The 22,692-nt window shown below is 31.4% G+C and overlaps 1 protein-coding gene and 1 long non-coding RNA gene across 2 annotated transcripts; one reads left to right on the top strand and one right to left on the bottom strand.

Moving 5' to 3' along the window:
• Positions 1-10,793: 10,793 nt before the first annotated feature.
• LOC132610164 (uncharacterized) lies at positions 10,794-12,109 on the top strand. Its single transcript, XR_009571039.1, has 3 exons — positions 10,794-11,622; positions 11,737-11,817; positions 11,890-12,109. It is a non-coding gene; the product is annotated as an uncharacterized LOC132610164 (long non-coding RNA).
• Positions 12,110-18,455: 6,346 nt separating this feature from the next.
• LOC132609205 (uncharacterized protein At5g01610-like) lies at positions 18,456-22,197 on the bottom strand. Its single transcript, XM_060323075.1, has one exon. The coding sequence runs from the start codon at positions 21,987-21,989 to the stop codon at positions 21,501-21,503; it is 489 nt and encodes a 162-aa protein (XP_060179058.1). The 5' UTR covers positions 21,990-22,197; the 3' UTR covers positions 18,456-21,500.
• Between the last annotated feature and the right edge of the window lie 495 nt (positions 22,198-22,692).

Below are 22,692 nucleotides of genomic sequence, written 5' to 3'. Positions count from 1 at the left end.
GCCTATCTATAACCTCCATTGCTATTTATCTTTTTTTTTTTTTTTTTTTGACAATTTTCCCCATTTTTCTATTTTCTTGTTATACAAGAATAATTATGGCAATTACTACTACTCCATTCATTCCTATAATTTAATGTAATAATTTAAATACATAAAAAATTAATACTTCACTAATTCCCTGTAGGAGCTGACAGTCTGGGACGTATGGTCACAACTCACCATTAATAAGGAGTTGAATGAGTCTATCACGTAAATCACATAATATGAAGGAGTTTTTTCAAATCATTAGACCTTGAAAACGTACTATATAAACAAACCTCCCTATCATATGCTTCTATTTGTAAGTGATGAATACAACGCATTTCTATATTTTCTACTTTCTCATTAAGTCTAAATTTTTATGTTTAATTCGTGCATTTGAATGATAATTTTCTGTTTTTTCAGGTGCAAGAAGAATGCTATAATCTCACACAAAGAAATAGTTGTGTTGTACGTTTGGTGTTGCGGAATGATAATCAACTCTTTTTACTCCAAGACGATGCAATATAAACGATTTTGTAACTATATACATTAGAAGTGCTTCAAAAGACTTAAGATCGGAGGCGGAATAAGAATTTCAACTTTACACCTTATATTGCTGAATATTACAGTTAATCTTCAATCGAGATAGGATACTGCTGCATAGATTTTGAATCACATGTGAAGTAGTTAAGCTGTGATGGTCCTACATGAATAAAATCATTCTTTTTCATTTTATATTAAAGTTACTAAAATTGCAGTTATTTGCTAACAAAATATGTTGCATTATCTTTGTATTCATTTTTTCTTTTCTAATTTTGAGTTTATTGTTGATTTTTAAAATATCCCTTGACTAAGGGGATCAGCCTGATTATTGGCAAAAACATTTATGCTTCGTTTGTTCCTTTTTTTTTTTTTTTTTTTGGAGTGCTTAGCCATGGTTTTACAAACAAAAACAAAACAAAAAAGGTAATGGCCTTGCTCTTTAAAAAGGTTCAGCTGAAGCTAAAAGAAAATTAATAAAGAATAATGTTATTAATGATTCTCATATTGAAAATTGAAATAAAAATTTGGAATTATCGAGTTTTATTACTCGCTAACGCAATTTGCCTACCAAAGTTTTCTTTTGAAATTGAAGATAGGGTGCGACGATTGAAAATTAGACGTTAAAAGAAAATCTTTCAAATAATTTATCAAGAATATACTAAAAAATAGTAATTGTATTTTTGGAAAATAAAAGTGATTTTCATGATGGATTTTATTCATTTTGGAGAGTTAATGTGACACTTTTTAAACCAAAAGACATATTTATTATTTTCTCATTAAAGCCCAAATAAATATGATTAATGATAGACTCACGTTTTTATGATATTTAATTTTATTTGTGAAGAACTTTTAAACATGAACTGAATAGAGACGTCTCACTTATTTTTATCTCTATGGAAGAATCCAAATAAAATTACTAAGAGAATTATAATTTAAAATTACTAATATTCTTATGATTATTATTTAAAAGTATGGAAACTGGGAAGTCGAGATGATGTACATAAGCCCCAAAGATCTCTGTGGGAACTGGGAAGTCAAGATGATGTACATAAGCCCCGAAGATCTCTATGTACAATTACTTAACTTGTTATTGTACAAATAATAAAATTACTAATTTCTTACTATTAAATTTCAAAAACTCTAAATATCATTAATAATACATATTATTATTTACAATAACTAATAGTATTGTTTCGGAACAACATATATAATTATCAATAATATTTTTCTTTATCCCGAAATTCCTAATACAACTAATGTCTTCTAATAATATTTACATTATGATCGTGCGAAGTGCGAATACATTGACTAGTTAGAAGTAAAATGAAGTGCTTGTGGTACTTCGTATGAGCTCATGATGATGTTTTGTTACAAGAGAATGAAAATGCTCTTTCTTCTATGAGAAGGTATATAAATTTATTGGGTCGAGGCTAAGACTTTTCAACTATGTAAAAGTACAACCCAACAGGGCAAAACGACTACTCAACAAGGTAAAAGTCCTATTAAACTGTCTTAGAATTGACACTCGGCTTGAGGTTGATTGAAATCTGAAAGTCGTTGTGGTCCATACTGGTTGGTAAATGCATTGTTATCGAGGGAAAAAAATATCCTATAAAAATGGTATCACTGATCGCCCTGTCACAGAATAGCCCCTGTTGTGACGCGACTGGCAATGTCATTCAAGACTTACTGAAATGGTGATTCAAGTATGCTCCCGGGCTGTGGCTGGAAACATCTTCATCGTTTTGGATCTGATCAAACCAAAAACTTCCACGTGCCGAATTCTATTTGGTTCACCTACCAAGGCCGTATTTTATGCCATATAATATTGTAGAATAGTAATCTATAAAAAGTGAAACTAGTGGAGTACTTTAAGAGTAAATATAACTTTTCTTATATTATTAGTGTTTATAAATCAATACTGACGCGATATTCCTTCCCCCCCCCCCCCCCCCCCCGGTAATAATCAAGTAGAAATACTAAGATATACAAAAGAGTTAAATATCTTTATTTTAAAAAAAAAATTAACATTGTAGATAAGCTATTAATATATGAAAAAGTTGTATGCTTTGCGATTTTAAAATTATTAGTGTTTTGCATGTTAATCCGTGTAAATATTCTAAAATGATATAAATAATATTATAATATGTATATGATGAGTTACACTAATTTTGAAAGGAAAAAATTGACAAGTTCAAACTGATGAATAGTGAATCTGTTCGACGTTGGACAATTAAAGTTAGCTACATAAATAGAATACGTGTAGCGATATTTAATTTTGATATTAATTGTACAAATACATGACATGATCGTGTCTCAGCTAATACTTTCTTACAATAATGTTGATGCATTTATTATTACGTTCGTCTGTTTTGAACACTCATGTTACTCTTGAAACTGCAAGTCCATGTGATTGTATCATGACATGAAGTGTTTCAGCTAATACTTTCTTACAATAATATTGGTGCATTTAATATTACGATCGTCTGTTTTGGACACTCATGTTATTCTTGAAAGTACAAGTTCATGTGAGATAAGTTATGAAAATACAAGCTAATTTTGATTTTGAGATTATATGACCTTGTGATTTATTTATTATCATGTCAAAATATAAATGTATTGGAAAGTGCTTTCAACTAAATTTTAAAAAATATCCTTCATCTTCAAGTGCTAAAAATTATATTCCAAGGAAAAATAAGCATTCTTTAGTACAGCTTCAATCACTGTTATAGAGGTAGCTTCATACAACCAATTGAATTGGTATCATATTTTCTTACTAGGTTACAACTCAATGTATAGTATACCATTATGTGTTGTACTAATTATACTATTAATATTGTTTTTAATACGAAAATGTAAAGTTTTTCTCCAATTACGCAGTCCTTCTAACATATCAATTATTCAACTTGGTTATGTTCTTATTTTTTTTAATTATATATTTCAACAACATGTAATTTACATATGAATATTAATTACATATAGACTTAGGAGTATTTATTGCTTATGTTCAACTACATTTACATTTAGGAGTATTAAAATGTCTTTAGTTAGTCACGTTCACTTTCAACTCTATTTTTGTTTAGGGCTAATAATATATATTATGAAAGGTTTTGTTTCAAATATATATATTTAGGGCTTTTATTTTGTACCAAATCGAGATTTGCGATGATTAGTTTATGCATTATTTCTTGTTTTAATTTTGTATACTTTATTAGTCTTCAAGCTAATGAGTATTGACTTGATTCTTTGTAAATTTTATTTCAAGCGAATACTAGAATCATTACCTTCTACTAATGGAGGTTGACCTTGATCAAATAATGGCGATGTTGATTACTTAAAATATCGATTTAGTGGCAAAACTATTGATTTCAGTTTTCTTCCATCGCAAATTTCAAGTTGTTATCTTCTATCCTACCATACTCCTTTCTGTTATTGTTAGTTTTTTACAAGCAGTTTTGTTCTATTATTATGCTCATATATAATGTAGTTTATTTTTTCTTTACCTTAATTTTTTAAAGTGTATTTGGTATATCAATACCAACGAACTTTCGACTTCTGATATTAATAGCAAAATTTTGTTCGTTGCATTTAAGTTTGCTCCTTAATTGTTAGGGTGTCAAGGAGGTGAGTTATCGTGTTCCTCTTTAATTGTAACCCTAAATTTAGGACCATACTCCTTTCTATTATTGTTAATTTGTTACAAGTAATATTGTTACATTATTATGCTCATCTATACTACAGTTCGTTTTTCCTTTACCTTATTCTTTAGAGTGTATTTGTGTGTATCAATCTATATATATATATATATATATATATATATATATATATATATATATATAAAAGCAGGACACAGACCCGCTGACATGGGGCTCTAAAAAAGCAGTATTGATATTTATCTTTTTCCTGGTTTTTTTGGATTTTCCTCCTAGTTTCTCTCTTTAATTATTTTAAAAACCTAGCAACATGCCTCTCTTCGTAAGGAAAAAGACGCCTCTTTTGCTTTTTCCCAAATGCAGTCTGTCTCTTGCTCTACTTTTCCCCACGGTTTATTTTGCTATATCCTGCTTCATTACTCCTTCACACCGCGTATCCATGTCTACCATTAAATAGCCCTCTCTTTTAAGTACCTATGATGCAAGGATTTGGTAACAACCAGAAGAATTCCATCACTTCTTCCCAGAAGATTTGCTCTTCCGAATGCTGCTGAGGGGAAAATTTTGTTCTCAATGAGTGTTAAAGGTATATTCTATGTCATCGGAATTCAGCCATGGGTTCTGGTAATACACAACTTCTCATCAAGTTCAATAGTTATGCGGTTAATGTTCGGTTTCGGTTATATATTTGGTTCGTTTTTGTAAATTTATGTCTGTCGCGTATGCGGATATAGAGGATTATGGGTTTGAGTGTTCGGACAAGGGGCAGGACGAGCAAGACGTTGACTTTGAGAATAAATATTACAACTCCAAAAGTTTATAACTTCAATTTTGAGATTTTCCTGTAGAATTTTTGAATGTTCGATGCTGCAAGTATAGCGATGTCTTTAATTATTCTCAGTGATTTACACAGTATTATTCTACTTGCTGAGTTGTGCTCATGGTGTGTTCCATGAAACGTTTCATTGTTTGGTTACCTTGTATTGAAAAACGTTCTCTCTAAGGAGATTGTTTCATTTTAAAAATATCTTGATTAGAATACGTATCCTTGATTCAACTATTATTTTTCACATTGTTGTCAACATTTATAAGTTGCCATCTGATCGACGTACCCACGAAGATTCGTACTATAATTTTGTAGCAAATGCTAATTGGCGGAAAGTCTGATATACTATCATCTGAGTGAACCAATAGGTAACAAACCATTGGATTTTACAAACAAAAAACCTCAACTATTAGCAAGATGTGTCATGAAAAAATAGAGACATATTTCATTGCTCCATTGTAAAATAAGAAACCACATATCCAGGTATCATTATCTTCTCCTTCGTCATGTTTTCTCTTCCTCTTCGTAATCAATGAATTTGCTATTTATGATTTGTTGCTTTTGTCCCTATCAATTTAATCATTTACTTTATATCTATAAATGAGTTCCCTGATACAATCTCTGCAAGCGCAAATGACTTTGGCTCTCTCCACGTGGATTCCCAAGAAGCTAAATCAAACAATGGAATTCCACTCTTTTCCTTGCTCGTGGAGTTCAGTAATGAGTACTTCATGAATTTTTTAATTTTTTGGGGCTCAAACATCTCTAAATATCGGATGATTTATTTAACAAAGAATTATATACAGATATATCTGGATTTCTATTAAATTCATTTCTTAGTTAATTTTTGAATGGTTTAGTGACTGGACCCATAACCCATTTATTTAAGAAATAAATCAAACTCAATTATGCTTTAAATCTGGTGTTTTTTAAAGTAATGTTGATCATTGCTTAAATTAGCTAAGTAAACTATGATGCGTGCATTTGTTGTGGCATGTAATTCTTGGCTTCAAGTTTCTTCTTTGGCAGTGCATTGTGTTTACTGATGTTTATTATTGGATATGTTATTTGAGAGTTTGGTTTTATCCTTAGACTGTTAATGTTTATCTAGACCAGAATTCTCAAACTTGTAATGGAGCTAACTTTGATCCTTGTAGAGTTCCGAGTGCTTAAAAGAGAGAGACTTACTTTCTGAGAGTGATATGAGGGGGAACTTTGGAGGTTTTGTTTGAAATAAGCCTATGTACAGGAAATATATAATCTTGAGACCTCAATAACCGATAATCCACTCTGATCCAGCTACAAGCTTATTTTTTCTTACTCCAAATAATTAAAAACACCATGTCATATGCAATTAACGTCTTGATTTCCATGCATCTTTTACACACTTGAAGTAAAATGTCCATCTGCATTGGATTTCCTTTTCAATCCAAACTAGGTACTGGAATTATTCCAGGGCTGCAATGGCAAACAAAAACTCTGAGGATAATAGGACTTGGACCTCTCTATCAATATTTGTAATAGTTGGTCCATGCTGCTTCTTCTATTTACTTGAAGCATGACAAAGAAGTGGTTTTCGGAAAGGAGAAAGTATAGCTCTGGCAGTACCAAGAGGTGAGAATTGTGATATACTACCAAATCTCAATTTTGAGGCTCGACATGTTAGCGAAGCAGGCATGTCGAGTAAATCAAGCCATGTCAAGATCAAAATATGCAATGAACTTCCCAAGGTAAAGTATGAACTACCAAGAAAGGCATTGTCCACCTCACGAAGAGAAGTTACAATTCCTTATTCCAGCACCTAAGGGATATGTCGGGATTCGTTCCCTATGCCAGTGCTCTATATAAGAGCCTGACAATTGAGAAGGCCGTTCAGAACGGGGTTCAGGATGAGAGTAACGTGTTTAGGTTCCCAAGAGGCGGGACAGTTTCCTCAAGAAGCAGATATCTATATCGACTAGCTTGCTTCAGTAGTCCCAACTGAAATGGGACAGTTCAGGCTGCTTTGGACACTGGTTGTGGGGTATGCTCCCTCCTTTTTAAACTTTTTTTTTTCTGAGTGTGACTTGAGATATGAACACACTATATCTTTGTAGCCTTGTGAATGCAATCTGCCGTAACATGTGGGGCCCAAAGCTTTGTTAGAGAATGTAAAGACTAGAAAGTTTTGTCTTGATCTTTTCTTTAGTCTTTTGTAAAAGTTGGAGATTTATGAGCTACATATTCCTATCACAATCGAGGAGTGTATAAGGATGGATAGGATCCCGTGTTCTTTTTCAAACAACCTTACATGGTGCAATAGTGAGAAGTCAATTTTTTTCATCAATGGGTTTCGAATAACGAATGATTACACAAACAAAACACAAATGCATACTATTAATATGGTCGCTAATGTACATCTCCATATACATGTTACTTTAGACTGTAATCCTTCCTCTAATTACTACTTTTCATTTTAGGATTGCTCTTCTTTTCGTGGACTTAAATTATGTGTTTCTTTTGGAGAACAAATATCTCTTATTACAAAAACAATAACCTCTAAATAGATATACCAATAAACATTATTATATATAACAATAAAATTTATTTGTTGGACAAAATATAACTAGCAAGGGCAGGCTAGAACACTTGCTACGTATTGTTTTCCTCCATAAAATGAAGGTCCACTTCCCTATTATGTGACACTTTTATATGTATGTATTATTTTCATCTTTTCTATATCAACTAAATTTATAAATTGCATATCTTACCGCGCGTAGCGCGGGCCACTTAACTAGTACTAATATAATTTTGACTTCTAATATCAATGGCGAAATTTTGTTCGGCATTTAATTTTGGTCATTAATTGTTAGGGTGTCAAGGAGGTGGGTTATGATTTTTCCCTTTAATTATAACCTTAATAAAAGCGCGAAGGCTCTTAGTGAAATTTCGTTCGCCTCTTTTATATCCTTTAAAAAATTAATTCACACATGGGATAAAATAGTCATCTAATTATTTTTTAATAGTCTGCTAAAATTTTGATTATTAAATTTTTTCTTATTTAAACTATGTAGAAGTCCTAAAATAAAATAGTTTTTTGCCTTATATGAATCCTTTCCTAAAATTTAGGACGTTAGGAATTTAACGTGTTGTTGCATTTGCTTAGAGTTCTGAAATCGATTTAATAGTAATTTGTTGTAGCTTAATTCTAAAGTGTTTTTTTTTATTATTATTTTTTATTTTTTATAAACCATTCGAAGTCTAATACTAGGAGTTTATATGGGAATTTCATAATTATTACAAATTGGTAAAATGCAAATTTAAAATGACAAGAATATAATAGTAGAAAATAAAATATATTTTAAATGAATTATCATGTTTTTTGCTACACTTATTCTAACAAATTATACTATCAATATTCTTTTTTATATGAAGTTATTTCACTACTAAACAAACATGAATTAACGATGGAAAGTTAAACAGTAAAATTCGTTGCCAATCCTATCTACAGCTAGATTTAGCGATGAATTATTAAAAAAAAAATGTTAGTTACAAGTATTTTAGCAATCTAGAGTTGCTTGTCGTTCCAACCCAGTTCCAACAATGCATTTCTCGGATCGAGAAAGAGGAACTGCATGACGTTGTATATTAGAACTCATTAAAGCTCGATTCGCATCATTATGTTTGATAAAAGGAATGGGAATGAATTAACAACGAAGTTCGTAGCTAAGTCTAATATTATTATTTTTTTTGTAGTGTTTGTTGTCAAATGAGGTACGCGCTTTAGTCACGCGCAAAACGCGTACACTAAAACTAGTATAATAAAATAAGCCTGGGCGGCTTGAGCTTGGAAGAATCTCTCAATAAAGATGAATCCAAATCAATTCAAAGTCTTGAAAAACAATTTGTATCCAGAACAAAAAGTAACGAATTGTATTATAACTTGCTTGAAGCGTAAAGTGTAATTTGTTAAGTTAGAATTAGATGTGATAACGCCCAAATCCACTCCTCAAAGAGAAAGTGTACACGGTTGTATACAATATAATTTACCCAACTATGAGTCGGGGTCAAATCCACAAGGAACCATATAAAGGCGATTAAAAAGTTAAGGATTTATCACCAATTAAGCTAAGCCAAACACTTTTTCGATATTTATTTTTTTTTCATTTAAAAACTAACAAAGATAAAACTAACTTGAAAGCGGGTAAAATGATCAATGGCCACAAGCATGGATACAAGGAATTTTACTCTCAAGTAACGATCCAATGTATTTCACGATTTTACAGCTAAGAGCGAGTTTATGTTAATAGATAATAATTTTTAAAATCTCATTGAAAGTCTTCCAACCAAATCAATGAATTTCACTCTAAGTTTTTTCAAGCCTTAGACTGTGATATTAGACACAATCAATTTAACCTCAAGTAACTATCCTATTTCTAGCTCAAGTTATTAGATAGGTTTAAAGCCGCGAATTCTTGTTAATTAATCTTTCCCAACCTCAATTTTCCTCTTCCGAGCTCAAATGGAAGTAAATAGACGAGTCCTAGGGTTAGCTAATCCTTTAAGAAACATTAAAGAACAAGATTAATTAAAGAAACAAAGACCCACTTCATTAGAAATAAACTCATTCAATACATAAGCATAACAAAAGTTTCAATCCAAAACCTTAACAATGTATATTTCCATAAACAAGTTTCAAGTAACAGAATAAAATACTACACACTTAGATATTCAATACATAACAAGGAATTGAATAAATGAGTAAAAAAGTAAGAAATTTTTCATCAAAGTCTTCAAATCTTCAATCTCCAAATGTGAGTGTAAGAACCCTAGCTCTCCAAGACTTGTATGAATGGCCAAAGATGACAATATCTTCTCTCATGTCTTGTTTATATAGTTCCACAATCTTCCCAATTAAGATATGACAAAATCAACCCAGATTTTCATATTTCAGATTTAGGATTTTAGCCACATTTTGCGCTTCTAGCCACTTTTCTCATTTTCTTCAATTTGGCCTCTTTTGACTTGTTTTTCACTTGGTTTCTTCCCGATCACTTCTCAATCACATAAAATCTGTAAAATGGGAGTAAACGACATTAAAAACACTATTTTATCAAACAAACTTGGCAAAAATTTAAGATTAAAGAATAGATAAGTTGGTAAATACCAACTTAGATGTCCTTTAACACTAATGTTAGGCTCCCTTTATAGGTATCAATTTAGTAGTCAAAGGTCGTGAATTGCTCCCTCATTATCTACAATAATCAATAAATGCTCCTTAATTACAAATGCATAATTTTTGGCTGCATATCTGGTCCGGATATGTAACGTCTGACTCTCATAATTGCTCTGTGACAATTGATTCAGACTCTTTGCTTCGGACGCTTATGGAACAACTTCCTCTGGTTTCTCGACTAAAGTGCACCCTAATCACTTCTGTCTGCCAAATGTCAACACCATTCCTTGCCACGTGTAATGTCAGTTTTTACCCTATACAGATAGTCCCCACACTTTCCGGTCAAATATTAATATGCGATGGAAAAGTTAAAATGATCTTATCTACGATTCGTTACAATTCAGAAACCACTAGTCTTTATGGCGGAAAAATGAAACGTTTCCACTTCCCTCTAATTTGATGTATATATCCTTTCATTACTAACGTTCTGGACACGTGTCGCATGTGCTTGGCCAATGTGGACGGTTCGGGTTTCAAACTGTTTCCGTAATGATGACAAACTTTTCAATAAGAACCCCCAATCCTTCTTATGTTTCTTTTACTTTCTTCGATCTCTAACCCAAAACTCTCTTGCTGAAATTTTCCTTGCTCCTTGCTCCCATCAAACTATGAATTTCTTTGTTTCTTGTTCTTTGATCAAATCCGCAAAATGACAAGAACTAGACCTTCTTCTTCTACTGCTCGTGATGTTCCTTCTTCTTCTAGACCACTACCGACGCTTGCCGGCGATGGTATCAAAGTTGAAGAGGCTCCATCCGAAACCATTGACACCTCCTTCTCGTTTCTCCCCGACTTGTATAATTTCAATAATGATTTTTCCTTTTGTGCCGCAATTACTCAGAACGACTGGGGTGAAATGGTTAAAAATTACCCTTGTTCAATCACAGCTTCTACCCTCGAGATGTTCCGAAAAGGATTGTCACTGTGAATCCATTTCTCAAATCATTATTCCCAGTGAAAATGATGACATTACCACCCCAAGTCTTAGTTTCTCGAACGCGTACACATATCCGTTTGCACTTGGCTTAAATTTGGGGATCAATCCAGCGATAATCGAAATGTACAAACGATACAACGTTTGCCTTGCTCAAGTCGGTCCATCCATGTGGAGAGTGGTGGCTTGCATCCGGTCATTGGCCAATGAGGCCAAATTACCTTTCATTTTAAGCCATCTAATTCGTCTCTGTACTCCTAAATTTTTTTCGAGGTGGAGTTATCACCATTTCGAAGCGAGGTAAAACCTCGTTCATCACCAGTCTAGACGAAGACAAACAGAGGCTGGATGGAAAGATTTGTCGTTGTTCCTAGAGCGAAAATTATTCCAAAAGAAGATATGCCCTTCCCAGAGGCATAGAACTTATCTCGTAAGTTTTTATCTTTTATGAATTAGTAGACATAATTTTTCTGTGACTATTTCTAACCCATTGCTTCCAGCTGCCAAGTAAACCCCTAACATTCTCATGACCCTTCCCGATCAGGTTCGAGAAATTTTGGGCATTTCAATTTACGAATCCTGAAATTGGAAAGAAATGCCCCGTGATGGATAGCAAAGAACCAAGGTAAAAATACTTCCTTCTTTTATTTTATTATAAATTCATCATCTTTTTCCTCATACAAATTTAGTTTACCAGGTTTTCCCAAAGAAACTGTGCGCCTGAGGGTGATCATGTCGACCCTATTCTTAACCTGGCGGCTTTCGCTCGCCGAATCACCCGAGCAACAAAGAAGACGCAGAAGATGATTAGTTTACAAGAAAACTTTATCTACTACATCAATAAAAGTTAGTTTTTTGCTATTAAATCTTTCTATGATGTAAAATCAATTCAAGTTTATTCTATTTGATCTGCCAAATCAATCAAGTTTTGAGTTATTTGCTATTAAATCTTTCTATGATGCTAAAAAAAAAAATCCGCCTTTTCTTCTTTTATAATCCGTTTTTGTTAGATCACATCCTAGATCTAAGATCTACTAATTTGTCATTTTTAAATCAATCAAGTTTTGTTATTTTTGCTATTAGCTCTTTCTATGAAACTAAATCAATTCTAGTTTTTTTTTTTTATTCTTTTATAATCTGATCCTGGATCTGAAATCTGGTAATTCATCTGCTAAATCAATCTTTCCTTCATTGTCTTAACAATTTTCGGCCAGACATAATAGTGGCCGTCTCAGAGCACAAATTTGAAGCCTCAAAAGTTTTAATTCACAATTCTTGATTAGCCAACACCCATTGTTTCTTTTGCCATTGCCGTTTGTGCATCAAGAGTAAAATCTTATCTCGCCACGCAGGCGAAAAGGCACAACCCCAAGACCATTAGAGGGCTAGAGCCTTGTTGGAAACTTAAGCATATAGTTTGACACCTTTTTATTAAAAAAAAATAAAAATTATTTTAATAAGTTATTTCTAGCGGATGACCATTTGAGGAATTAACTCGACATATAGCTTGTAGATATTAATGTCTATTTACATTAGTAACAATTATTTCATAATAACGAGATGATAGTCGTGTATTCATAATATATTACATTGGACCGCATTGTCAAAAACTTTATTTATGAATGTGAAAATTTGAGTAGCTTATTTCAAAGTCTTAAAATATTAAGCGAATTTCTATGGAAAACTTACGAAATTAAAATAAATAAAAGCCATGAAAGGAAATTCTTATTACTACATTCTTAATGTCACCATATACAAGGAAATAATTAAAGGGTGAACTGCTTCTAAATTCTGTTTTAGGTTTCAGCCAAGACAAGTACTCCACTTCTTAGTAGCGTTTGGCCGTCGGAATTAGAGAGTGTGATTTCATATTTTGATTTCAAATCAGCGCTTGTTTAAAAAATTTGCATATAAATTTCAACTTTAACTTCAAACCATGATTTCAAATTCCAAATTCTCTCAAAGGCAGGATTTAAAATTCAAATCGTCATTTTAATTATTTTTTTAAAAATGTAAAACTTGATCCATAAATTTATATTTTATAAAAAAAAAATCATTTTTTTTTTAAACATTCATGCCGACGTGAAGAGATTGTTCATATCATGCGGAAGAATTTTATTAAAGAGTAGTTAGTTACTACTCTTTCCGGATAAAAAAAAAGAGTTCACTTAGTCTTTTTTTCTTGGATAAACGAAAGAGTCCACTTAGCAAATTAAAAAAAAAACTAAACTTATTTTTTCAAATTTGCCCCTATTAAGTGTTATATGATCAAATCTCAATGCCTATTTAATTAGGAATAGTTTAGTCAAATTACCTATTTTTGTCTAGGAGTTAATATTTTTTTAACGAGTGTGCGAATGACTAAGTGAACTCTTTTTTTGATCCGGAGGGAGTACTATTGATGATTTTCTGAAAGTTAATCTTTATAAAATTATGTGCATTTGAAAGTTTATAATAACATGTAATCGCGAGCATTTATCTACAAAGAAAATATGAAGATATATTAATGTAGCGGCTCAGGATACTTCGATACCTTATTTATGAACTATAATTTTCTCATTTGTGTAAATAAGAGTTAAATTTTTTTTGATAGTTTTCACAAATTGTAGATTTTCATGTTTACGAGAAAAAATACAACTTAAGAAATCCAAATTGCATATCCAAATAACATTTTAACTTCAAATCAATCTAATTTCAAATCATGTCCAAACGGACCATGCGTATATATTTTTAAATATTAACTTTTTATGTCAAAAATAAAAAATTGAAGAATCTATTCCAAATTCGTTAAAGAAATTAAATAATTCGACCTTCCAAGCTCTGAAAATGAAATAAGACAAAGGAGTAATAATCACCAAAATAATCCGACTATTTGTCACACCTACCAAAATATCCCCGAAAAGCTTATGTTGATAGTGATTGAAATCGTAAATACGCTTAAACAGATCTTTTTCACAAACTCCCACAAGTAAGGGGCGGTATCATCCCAAAAGAGCCAAGGAATAAAAAAAGCATATGCTTCCGGTTCCGTGGGATTCTGAAATACTACAAAATGGCCCTAATTCCAAAATGGGGCATTTTTGTGTTTTATTGTATTAAATTTGCATTATTTTGATAAACACAATGTTTTATATCGCTGTGTGTTGTTACGGTCACATATCAGCAATTTAATTTGAAAGATAAATCTACGAGATAAATAGGGAAGTAAGCCCGTTAACCGGTTTAACCGGAACCGGACCGGTAACCGGTTAGGGAACCGGCCGGTTTTCGGTTAAAAAACTAACCGGTTCCGGTTTACCGGTTTGAAACCTCAAACCGGAACCGGTCCGGTTCAAAGTCTCCCAAACCTTTTTTGTTTTTGTTTTTTGTATTATATATATATATATATATATATATATATATATATATATATATATATATATATATATATATATATATATTATAGTATTTATTAGTATATTGTAGGTATATTTACATATGTTATACAAGTTTATAAGTAAAGTTTAAATATTTTCTGACTAACAAGCTAACAGGAAGTCAGCAATACAGAATATACGTGTATATATATATATATATATATTAAGTTATATGCTTAAGTTATAGTGTTATACTACATATACCTAAAATATAGTAAGAATATACGTATATATATCAATATACTTAGGTTATATAACTTATATATATATATATATATATATATCTGTGTGTGTGTGTTTAAGTATACTATATATACTTATAACTTATATATTATAACTTATGTTATTTATAGCTTAATTTTTTTCTAAGTTTATAAATTCGTATATACGTATACATATATATATATATATATATATCAATATATGTATCAATATACTTAAGTTATATAACTTAATATATATAAATATGTTTAAGTTATATATAACTTATATATATGTATAACTTAATATATATATAACTAAAATATACTAAGAATATACTTATAAGTATAACTTAAACATATTAAAAATAAAAACTAGAAAGTTATATACTTGAAAATATATATATATATATACGTTTAAGTTATACTTATAGTATACTATACATTATAATGTATATTCTTAATATATTTTAGTTATTTTTCAAGTATATAACTTTCTAGTTTTTATTTTTAATATGAACACAAGTAAATAGAAGAAAGCTCAATGAGCCATATATTTTATTCATTCTTGGATAACATTTATTTGCAAGTTATAGTTTTTTTTAACTTGCAAATAATACATGAGTTGTACAGAAATAGTAGAATAATAAAATCACCAATTTTGAATCATTTCGTTAATTTCCCCCATATCATATTCGGTCATGGAAATATCTTCAAAGTCTTCCATTTGGTCCGGTCCACTAGCTATCAAATCTTCAATTTCTTCCTCTTCGCCTTCCTCCGCTTCTAAGTTTTGGTTGCGTCGCTCCGATCTTATCCAATCGCGAATGCACACTAGTACTTGCAAGCTAAAGTCGGATAATGAATGTCTATGGTCTCCAATTTGCTGTCTTCCTTGGCTAAATGCGCTCTCCGAAGCCACGGTTGATACTTGAACCGTAAGGATATCTCGAGCCATTCTTGAAAGTACCAGATAACTTGCCTTGTACTTCTTCCACCATGCTAAGACGTCCAAGTCATCCAGTTCCTTGATATCCACATTTGGCTGCATCAAATAAAAGTTATATTCATCAAAGTTTGCAATACAAGAAGAAGTTGGCTGTGAATGTAAAACTTTTAAACCCGACAAGCCCTTTTTGCTACTCTGAGAAGTAGCAGGGCGTGGAGCAACGGGTGTAGCACGTTCTTCAAAACTATAATAATGAGTAAAAAAATTTCTAAACTCATCATCAATAGCGAGTTCGGCTTCAGCTAAAGATGGTTGAACTCCCTCTTCAATTTCTAAAAATGTATAAATTTGACTAACCAATGTTTTAGTATAAGACACTTTTAAATAAGGATTTAAAAGAGAACCCAATATAAATAAAGTTGGGATGGGAAAAAAATACTTCTTAAATTTGATTATCATTTAAAAAATAGTCACTTGATAACCGGGTTTATATTTATACTCTTGTAAAACTCTAGCTATTTCCGCTAAGTAGGCTAAAATTCCGGTAACCGTGGGATAGAATTGTCTAGAAAAAGCAAGAGTTGCATTATAAAAAATTTCTAAGAGTTCAACACATTCTTTAACATCTTCCCAATGCGTAAAATTTAACCAATCATCACTATTAATATTATATTTGTTGTGAACTTGTTGTATGGGAATCCTATACTCATATGCTTGTTGTAGCATAATGTAAGTGTAGTTCCACCTAGTCTCAATTTCTACTTGAATTTTCCTAGGTCTAAGGTTATTTTCCACACAAGCATTCTTAAAATCTCTAATTCTTCCCCTATTAGCATTACGAAAAAGAAACGCAACCGCATCTCTAACTTTTTGAACAGAATCTTCAAAATGCACAAGACCATCTTTAACAATTAAGTTTAAAATGTGACAACTACATCTTACATGAAAAATATTTCTTAGCGGAGGGTTTAGTTCTCTTTTTATAAGACCTATCTCCTTTGTATTATCAGAAGCATTATCTAAAGCAATATAAAGTGTTTTTCTATAAATGTTAAAAAATCTCATAATAGTAGACATTGAATCCGCTAAAAAATTTCCATCGTGATGACCTTTTCCTTCATCATATAAAAAAGCTATAATTCTTTTTGCATAACCCAGTTGTCATCAACCCAATGACATGTAATAGCAAAAAAATCTAACTTGTTAAGACTAAGACCCAAATCAGCGATAAGACAAACATTACAATTTAAAGAATTAAATACATGACGCAAATAAAATCTATATTTTTTTAAACAAACTATAACATCGGGTCTACAAGTACTTCTAGGAATACCCTCAACTAACGGACTATAACAACGTTGAATGTAAGTAACAAACCCCAAACCCGAGGGAAAGGAAAATGGTAAACAATCATAAGCTACCATTTTAGCTATTTCTACACGCTCTTTTTTCTTGTCATACTTAAAATTTCTACCGGTTCGTGGGTCTATTGTCATTTGAATACCCCCCACATTTGAACCCGTTTGCTCTCCCCAAACATCCATATGTTTGGTTCTCATATGACCATTTAGTGTACCCGTTCCACCATCCTTACCAATTCCTTGCTTAAAACTAAATACTTGCCCACATAGGGTACATGTAGCTGATTGGTTTTCCCTATTCTTAGTCATAAATTTCCAAACTTTAGCTGTTGGCTTACGAGTTCTAGGCGGTTTGTCTTGTGTATATGATTGTGCAGGACATGTATCTCCTATGGGATTTTCGGGGGGTTGTGTTTCATCATCATCATCATCTTCATTAAAAGTGTCGGTAAAATGTTGTTGCATTGCCTCATGACCTAAAAGTGGATTATTTCCACCAACATCAATACCTAAATTAGGTGTTTCTTCCACAAATGTTTCCTCATTAAGCCCACCCCTAACAATATCACTACTACTACCGGCACTACGTCTTAATCTCTTTAACATTATTAAATAGAATTAATTTAAATCACAATCAAATAAATCACAAGAAAATAAATTACAACAAATTAAATTGCGTAAATTAATTGCGAAAAATAAATTGCGTAAATTAAATTGCAAAAAATAAAGATAGAGTTGGAACGAAGGTACCAAATTGCCGGATTAATTTCCAACAAAGTGAAGGCGGTTAGAATTGCAAATCCACCAAAACTACTTCGGATTGTTGCAAAATCACCAACTCCACCAACAATATTATAATTGCAAAATTAATAATTGAAAGTTGAAACTATAATAAGACTTTGTAATATTTATTTGAGAGAAATATAAAGTGGCTAATTATTGCAAAGTAACTATAATTGAGAGATTGAGATTTGAGAGAAAAAGAAGAGTGAATTGGTGTGAATTAAAATGAAAATGAAGAAGGGTTTATATAGGGGTGGGGGATGGGTTAAAGTGTTAAAAAAAAGTTTGGGGGTTGGGGGGCCAAAAATTAATTTTATGACCGTTTGGCAACGGCCATTTTTGCAAATGGACCGTTGCCAACGGTCCATTAACGGACAAAGGCCCAACGCCCAACGGCTATAATTTTTTTTTATTTTTTTATTTCACCGGTTTAACCGGTCCGGTTACGGTTTCAAAAAAATCGGAACCGGATCGATAATAATTAAACGGTTAACCGGAACTGGTTAACCGGTTAAACCGAACCGGTTGACGGGTTTATAGGGAAGGAGTAAAGCTGTTACAAAAAATGATACATAACTATAGAATTTAATGATACAGTACAATAAAATTTAAATAGCAATAAGTACAAACATTATTTTTAAACTAAAAGCACGATACGACAGGTAACAACCATCCAAACAAGCTGTTAGTTTCATCTTAAATCCACTTCTACTATTACAATGATCCCAAACTTAACACTCAATTTGAAGAGATAAGCTGCTTCAAATTGAACTCACCAGAATTGACACAATCAAATCCACATCCACACTGTGGAGACTCATAAAAATTATCAACACGAAAATCAGCAGAAGCAATTCCAACAGAAAAATCAAGCTGATCTCCATCACGTGTAACTTCAATAATATTAATCCAAAAGAAAAGCACTTTCACCTGTACACCTTTCATATTTGAGATATTATGTGCAGTTTGTTTTACAAGTAAATTTCAAACGCAGATAGAAGAAGAAGAAAATAACAATCCTCCTGGGGTAGAGAATGTGATTGCTAATCTCGTGGTAACTTAGATAGATTTATCATCTCTAATATTAGCTTATAAACTTAATTATAAAATGTATGACCACATATTTATTTGAGATATTATTTGCAGTTTGTTTTACAAGTAAATTTCAAACGCAGGTAGAAGAAGAAGAAAATAACAATCCTCCTGGGGTGCTGTCAATCAAGTTTTGTTATTTTTGCTATTAGCTCTTTCTATGAAACTAAATCAATTCTAGTTTTTTTTTTATTCTTTTATAATCTGATCCTGGATCTGAGATCTGGTAATTCATCTGCTAAATCAATCTTTCCTTCATTGTCTAACAATTTTCGGCCAGACATAACAGTGGCCGTTTCAGAGCACAAATTTGAAGCCTCAAAAATTTTAATTCACAATTCTTGATTAGCCAACGCCCATCGTTTCTTTTGCTATTGCTGTTTGTGCATCAAGAGTAGAATCTTATCTTGCCACGCAGGAGAAAAGGCACAACCCCAGGACCATTAGAGGGCTAGAGCCTTGTTGGAAACTTAAGCATAAAAATTACTTTAATAAGTTATTTCTAGTGGATGACCATTTAAGGAATTGACTCGACATATAGCTTGTAGTTATTAATGTCTATTTACATTACTAACAATTATTTCATGATAACAAGATGATAACCATGTATTCATAACATATTACATTGGACCGCATTGTCAAAAACTTTATTTATGAATATGAAAATTTGAGTAGCTTATTTCAAAGTCTTAAAATATTAAGCGAATTTCTATGGGAAACTTTAGAAATTAAAATAAATAAAAACCATGAAAGGAAATTCTTATTACGTACATTCTTAATGTCACCATATACAAGGAAATAATTAAAGGGTGAACTGCTTCTAAATTCTGTTTTAGGTCTCAGCCACTAAGCACTTCTTATGTGTGTGTCGCAAAAAGACAAGTACTCCACTTCTTGTAGCGTTTGGCCGCAGGAGTTAGACAGAATAATTTCATATTTTGATTTTAAATCAGCGCTTGTTTAATAAATTTGCATAAAATTTCAACTTCAAATTTAAATTATGATTTCAAATTTTAAATTCTCTCAAAACATAGGATTTAAAATTCAAATCGTCATTTCAATTTTTTTTTAAAATGTAAAACTTGACCCATATATTTATATTTTATAAAAACAACCACCATTTTATATTTTTTTAAAAAAAATTCATGCCGACGTGAAGAGATAGTTCATATCATGTGAAAGAATTTTATTAAAGAGTAGTTAGTTATTACTCTCTCCAGATCAAAAAAAGAGTCTACTTAGCCTTTTTTTTTTTCTTGGATAAACGAAAGAGTCCACTTAGCAAATAAAAAAAAAAAACTAACCTTATTTTTTCATATTTGCCCCTATAAAGTGTTATATGATCAAATCCCAATGCCTATTTAATTAGGAATAATTTAGTCAAATTACCTATTTTTGTCTAGAAGTTAATATTTTTTTAATGGATATGTAAATGGCCAAATAAACTCTTTTTTTGATCCGGAGGGAGTACAATTGATGATTTTCTCAAAGTGAATCTTTATAAAATTATGTGCATTTGAAAGTTTATAATAACATGTAATCGCGAGCATTTATTTATAAAGAAAGTATGAAGATATGTAATTTATTAATGTAGCGGCTCAGGATATTTCGATACCTTATTTATGAACTATAATTTGCTCATTTGTGTAAATAAGAGTTGAATTTTTTTGGATAGTTTTCACAAATTGTGCGTTTTCATGTTTACGAGAAAAAATACAACTTAAAAAATCTAAATTGCATATCCAAGTAAAATTTTAACTTCAAATCAATCTAATTTCAAATCATGTCCAAACGGACCATTTGTATATATTTTTAAATATTAACTTTTTATGTCAAAAATAAAAAATTGAAGAATCTATTCCAAATTCGTTAAAGAAATTAAATAATTCGACCTTCCAAGCTCTGAAAATGAAATAAGACAAAGGAGTAATAATCACCAGAATAATCCGACTATTTGTCACCCCTACCAAAATATCCCCAAAAGCTTATATATCAACAGAACAATAAAGTTTCTAAATGAATATGTTGATAGTGATTGAAATCGTAAATACGCTTAAACAGATCTTTTTCAGAAACTCCCACAAGTAAGGGGCGGTATCATCCCAAAAGAGCCAAGGAATAAAAAAAGCATTTTGCTTCCGGTTCCGTGGGATTCTGAAATACTACAAAATGGCCCTAATTCCAAAATGGAGCATTATTGTATTATATTTGCATTATTTTGATAAACACAATGTTTTATATCGCTGTGTGTTGTTACGGTCATATATCAACAATTGAAAAGATAAACCTACGAGATAAATAAGGAGGGAGTAAAGCTGTTAAAAAAAATGATACATAACTATAGAATTTAGAATTTAATGATACGGTACAATAAAATTTAAATAGCAATAAGTATAAACATTATTTCTAAACTAAAAGCACGATACGACAGGTAACAACCATCCAAACAAGCTGTTAGTTTCATCCTAAATCCACTTCTACTATTACAGTGACCCCAAACTTAACACTCAATTTGAAGAGATAAGCTGCTTCAAATTCAACTCACCAGAATTGACACAATTAAATCCACATCCACACTGTGGAGACTCATAAAAATTATCAACACGAAAATCAGCAGAAACAATTCCAACAGAAAAATCAAGCTGATCTCCATCACGTGTAACTTCAATAATATTAATCCAAAAGAAAAGCACTTTCACCTGTACACCTTTCAAGTTCGCAAGCTTATCTTTGGAAATTTTACCAGTAATTTTACTCATATACTTTAAATTGTAACCACTTATACTAAAAGTGCACGATTTATTAAAGTAAACAGCGAAATTGCCTGTAGTTTTGTTAAATTCGTACCTTGTTACGCCTTTGGGGAGTAGTCCTACAGGAAAATCGTATTCCTGTAGAATTTCGTATGCTGTTGGGGATTGAGAGGAGTTACCAGCGACCAACGGAGTAGCTGCATAGATGAGGAAGATGCAGAAGGGAAGAGCTATAGAAGGCATGTTGATTTGTTAGTGAAACTAACTAGCTTGAAATTGAGATGTTAGCCTTTGTTTTGGGTGGCTTGAATTTGAAACTTGTACTAATGAGTAGCTAATGGTGTGAATTGTGAAACACGTTGATTAAATTCGAGAAATTGTGAGGGCTCTCCTAGAAACGTAGAGGAGATGTGGTTTTATCTTTTCTTGCGGAGGGTGTCAGGGTGACCCAACTTATGTACTGGTTAAAAAGAAAATATTGGTGAGAATTTGTCGGTAGTTTTGCAAAGTTTCCTTAAAAGGATATAACGATTTTGTTCAAACTTTGAAAAAGAAATCAACTTCTTTGAAAACAAAAATGAGCACGGCAGTTTGGTGATGTAATTTGGATTAAATTTGGAATTTGTGTTTGTTTATGATATTTGAATAAAATTTTGATTTGAAATTTTTATTTTAAATCTCAAATTCACCTAAAAGGGGAATTTCAATGCCAAATTTATGATTTCAATTATCTTAAAATTTAAAACTTAACCAATGAATTTATATTTTGCAAAAAAAACTGATAATCTTAAATTTGCGAAAGAAAGATCCATGCTTTACGTGAAGAGATTGTTTGTTCCATCAATCATGTGAAAAAATTATATTAACACAAATTGTTAATTTATTGGATTAGTGAATCTTTGTAAAGTTATGTGATTTAAAAATTAGTTGTGTCATGTAATCGCAA

Source organism: Lycium barbarum, chromosome 9, assembly GCF_019175385.1.
Source record: "Lycium barbarum isolate Lr01 chromosome 9, ASM1917538v2, whole genome shotgun sequence".
Lineage (NCBI taxonomy): Eukaryota > Viridiplantae > Streptophyta > Magnoliopsida > Solanales > Solanaceae > Lycium > Lycium barbarum.
This window is presented reverse-complemented; position numbering and strand designations above follow the sequence as displayed.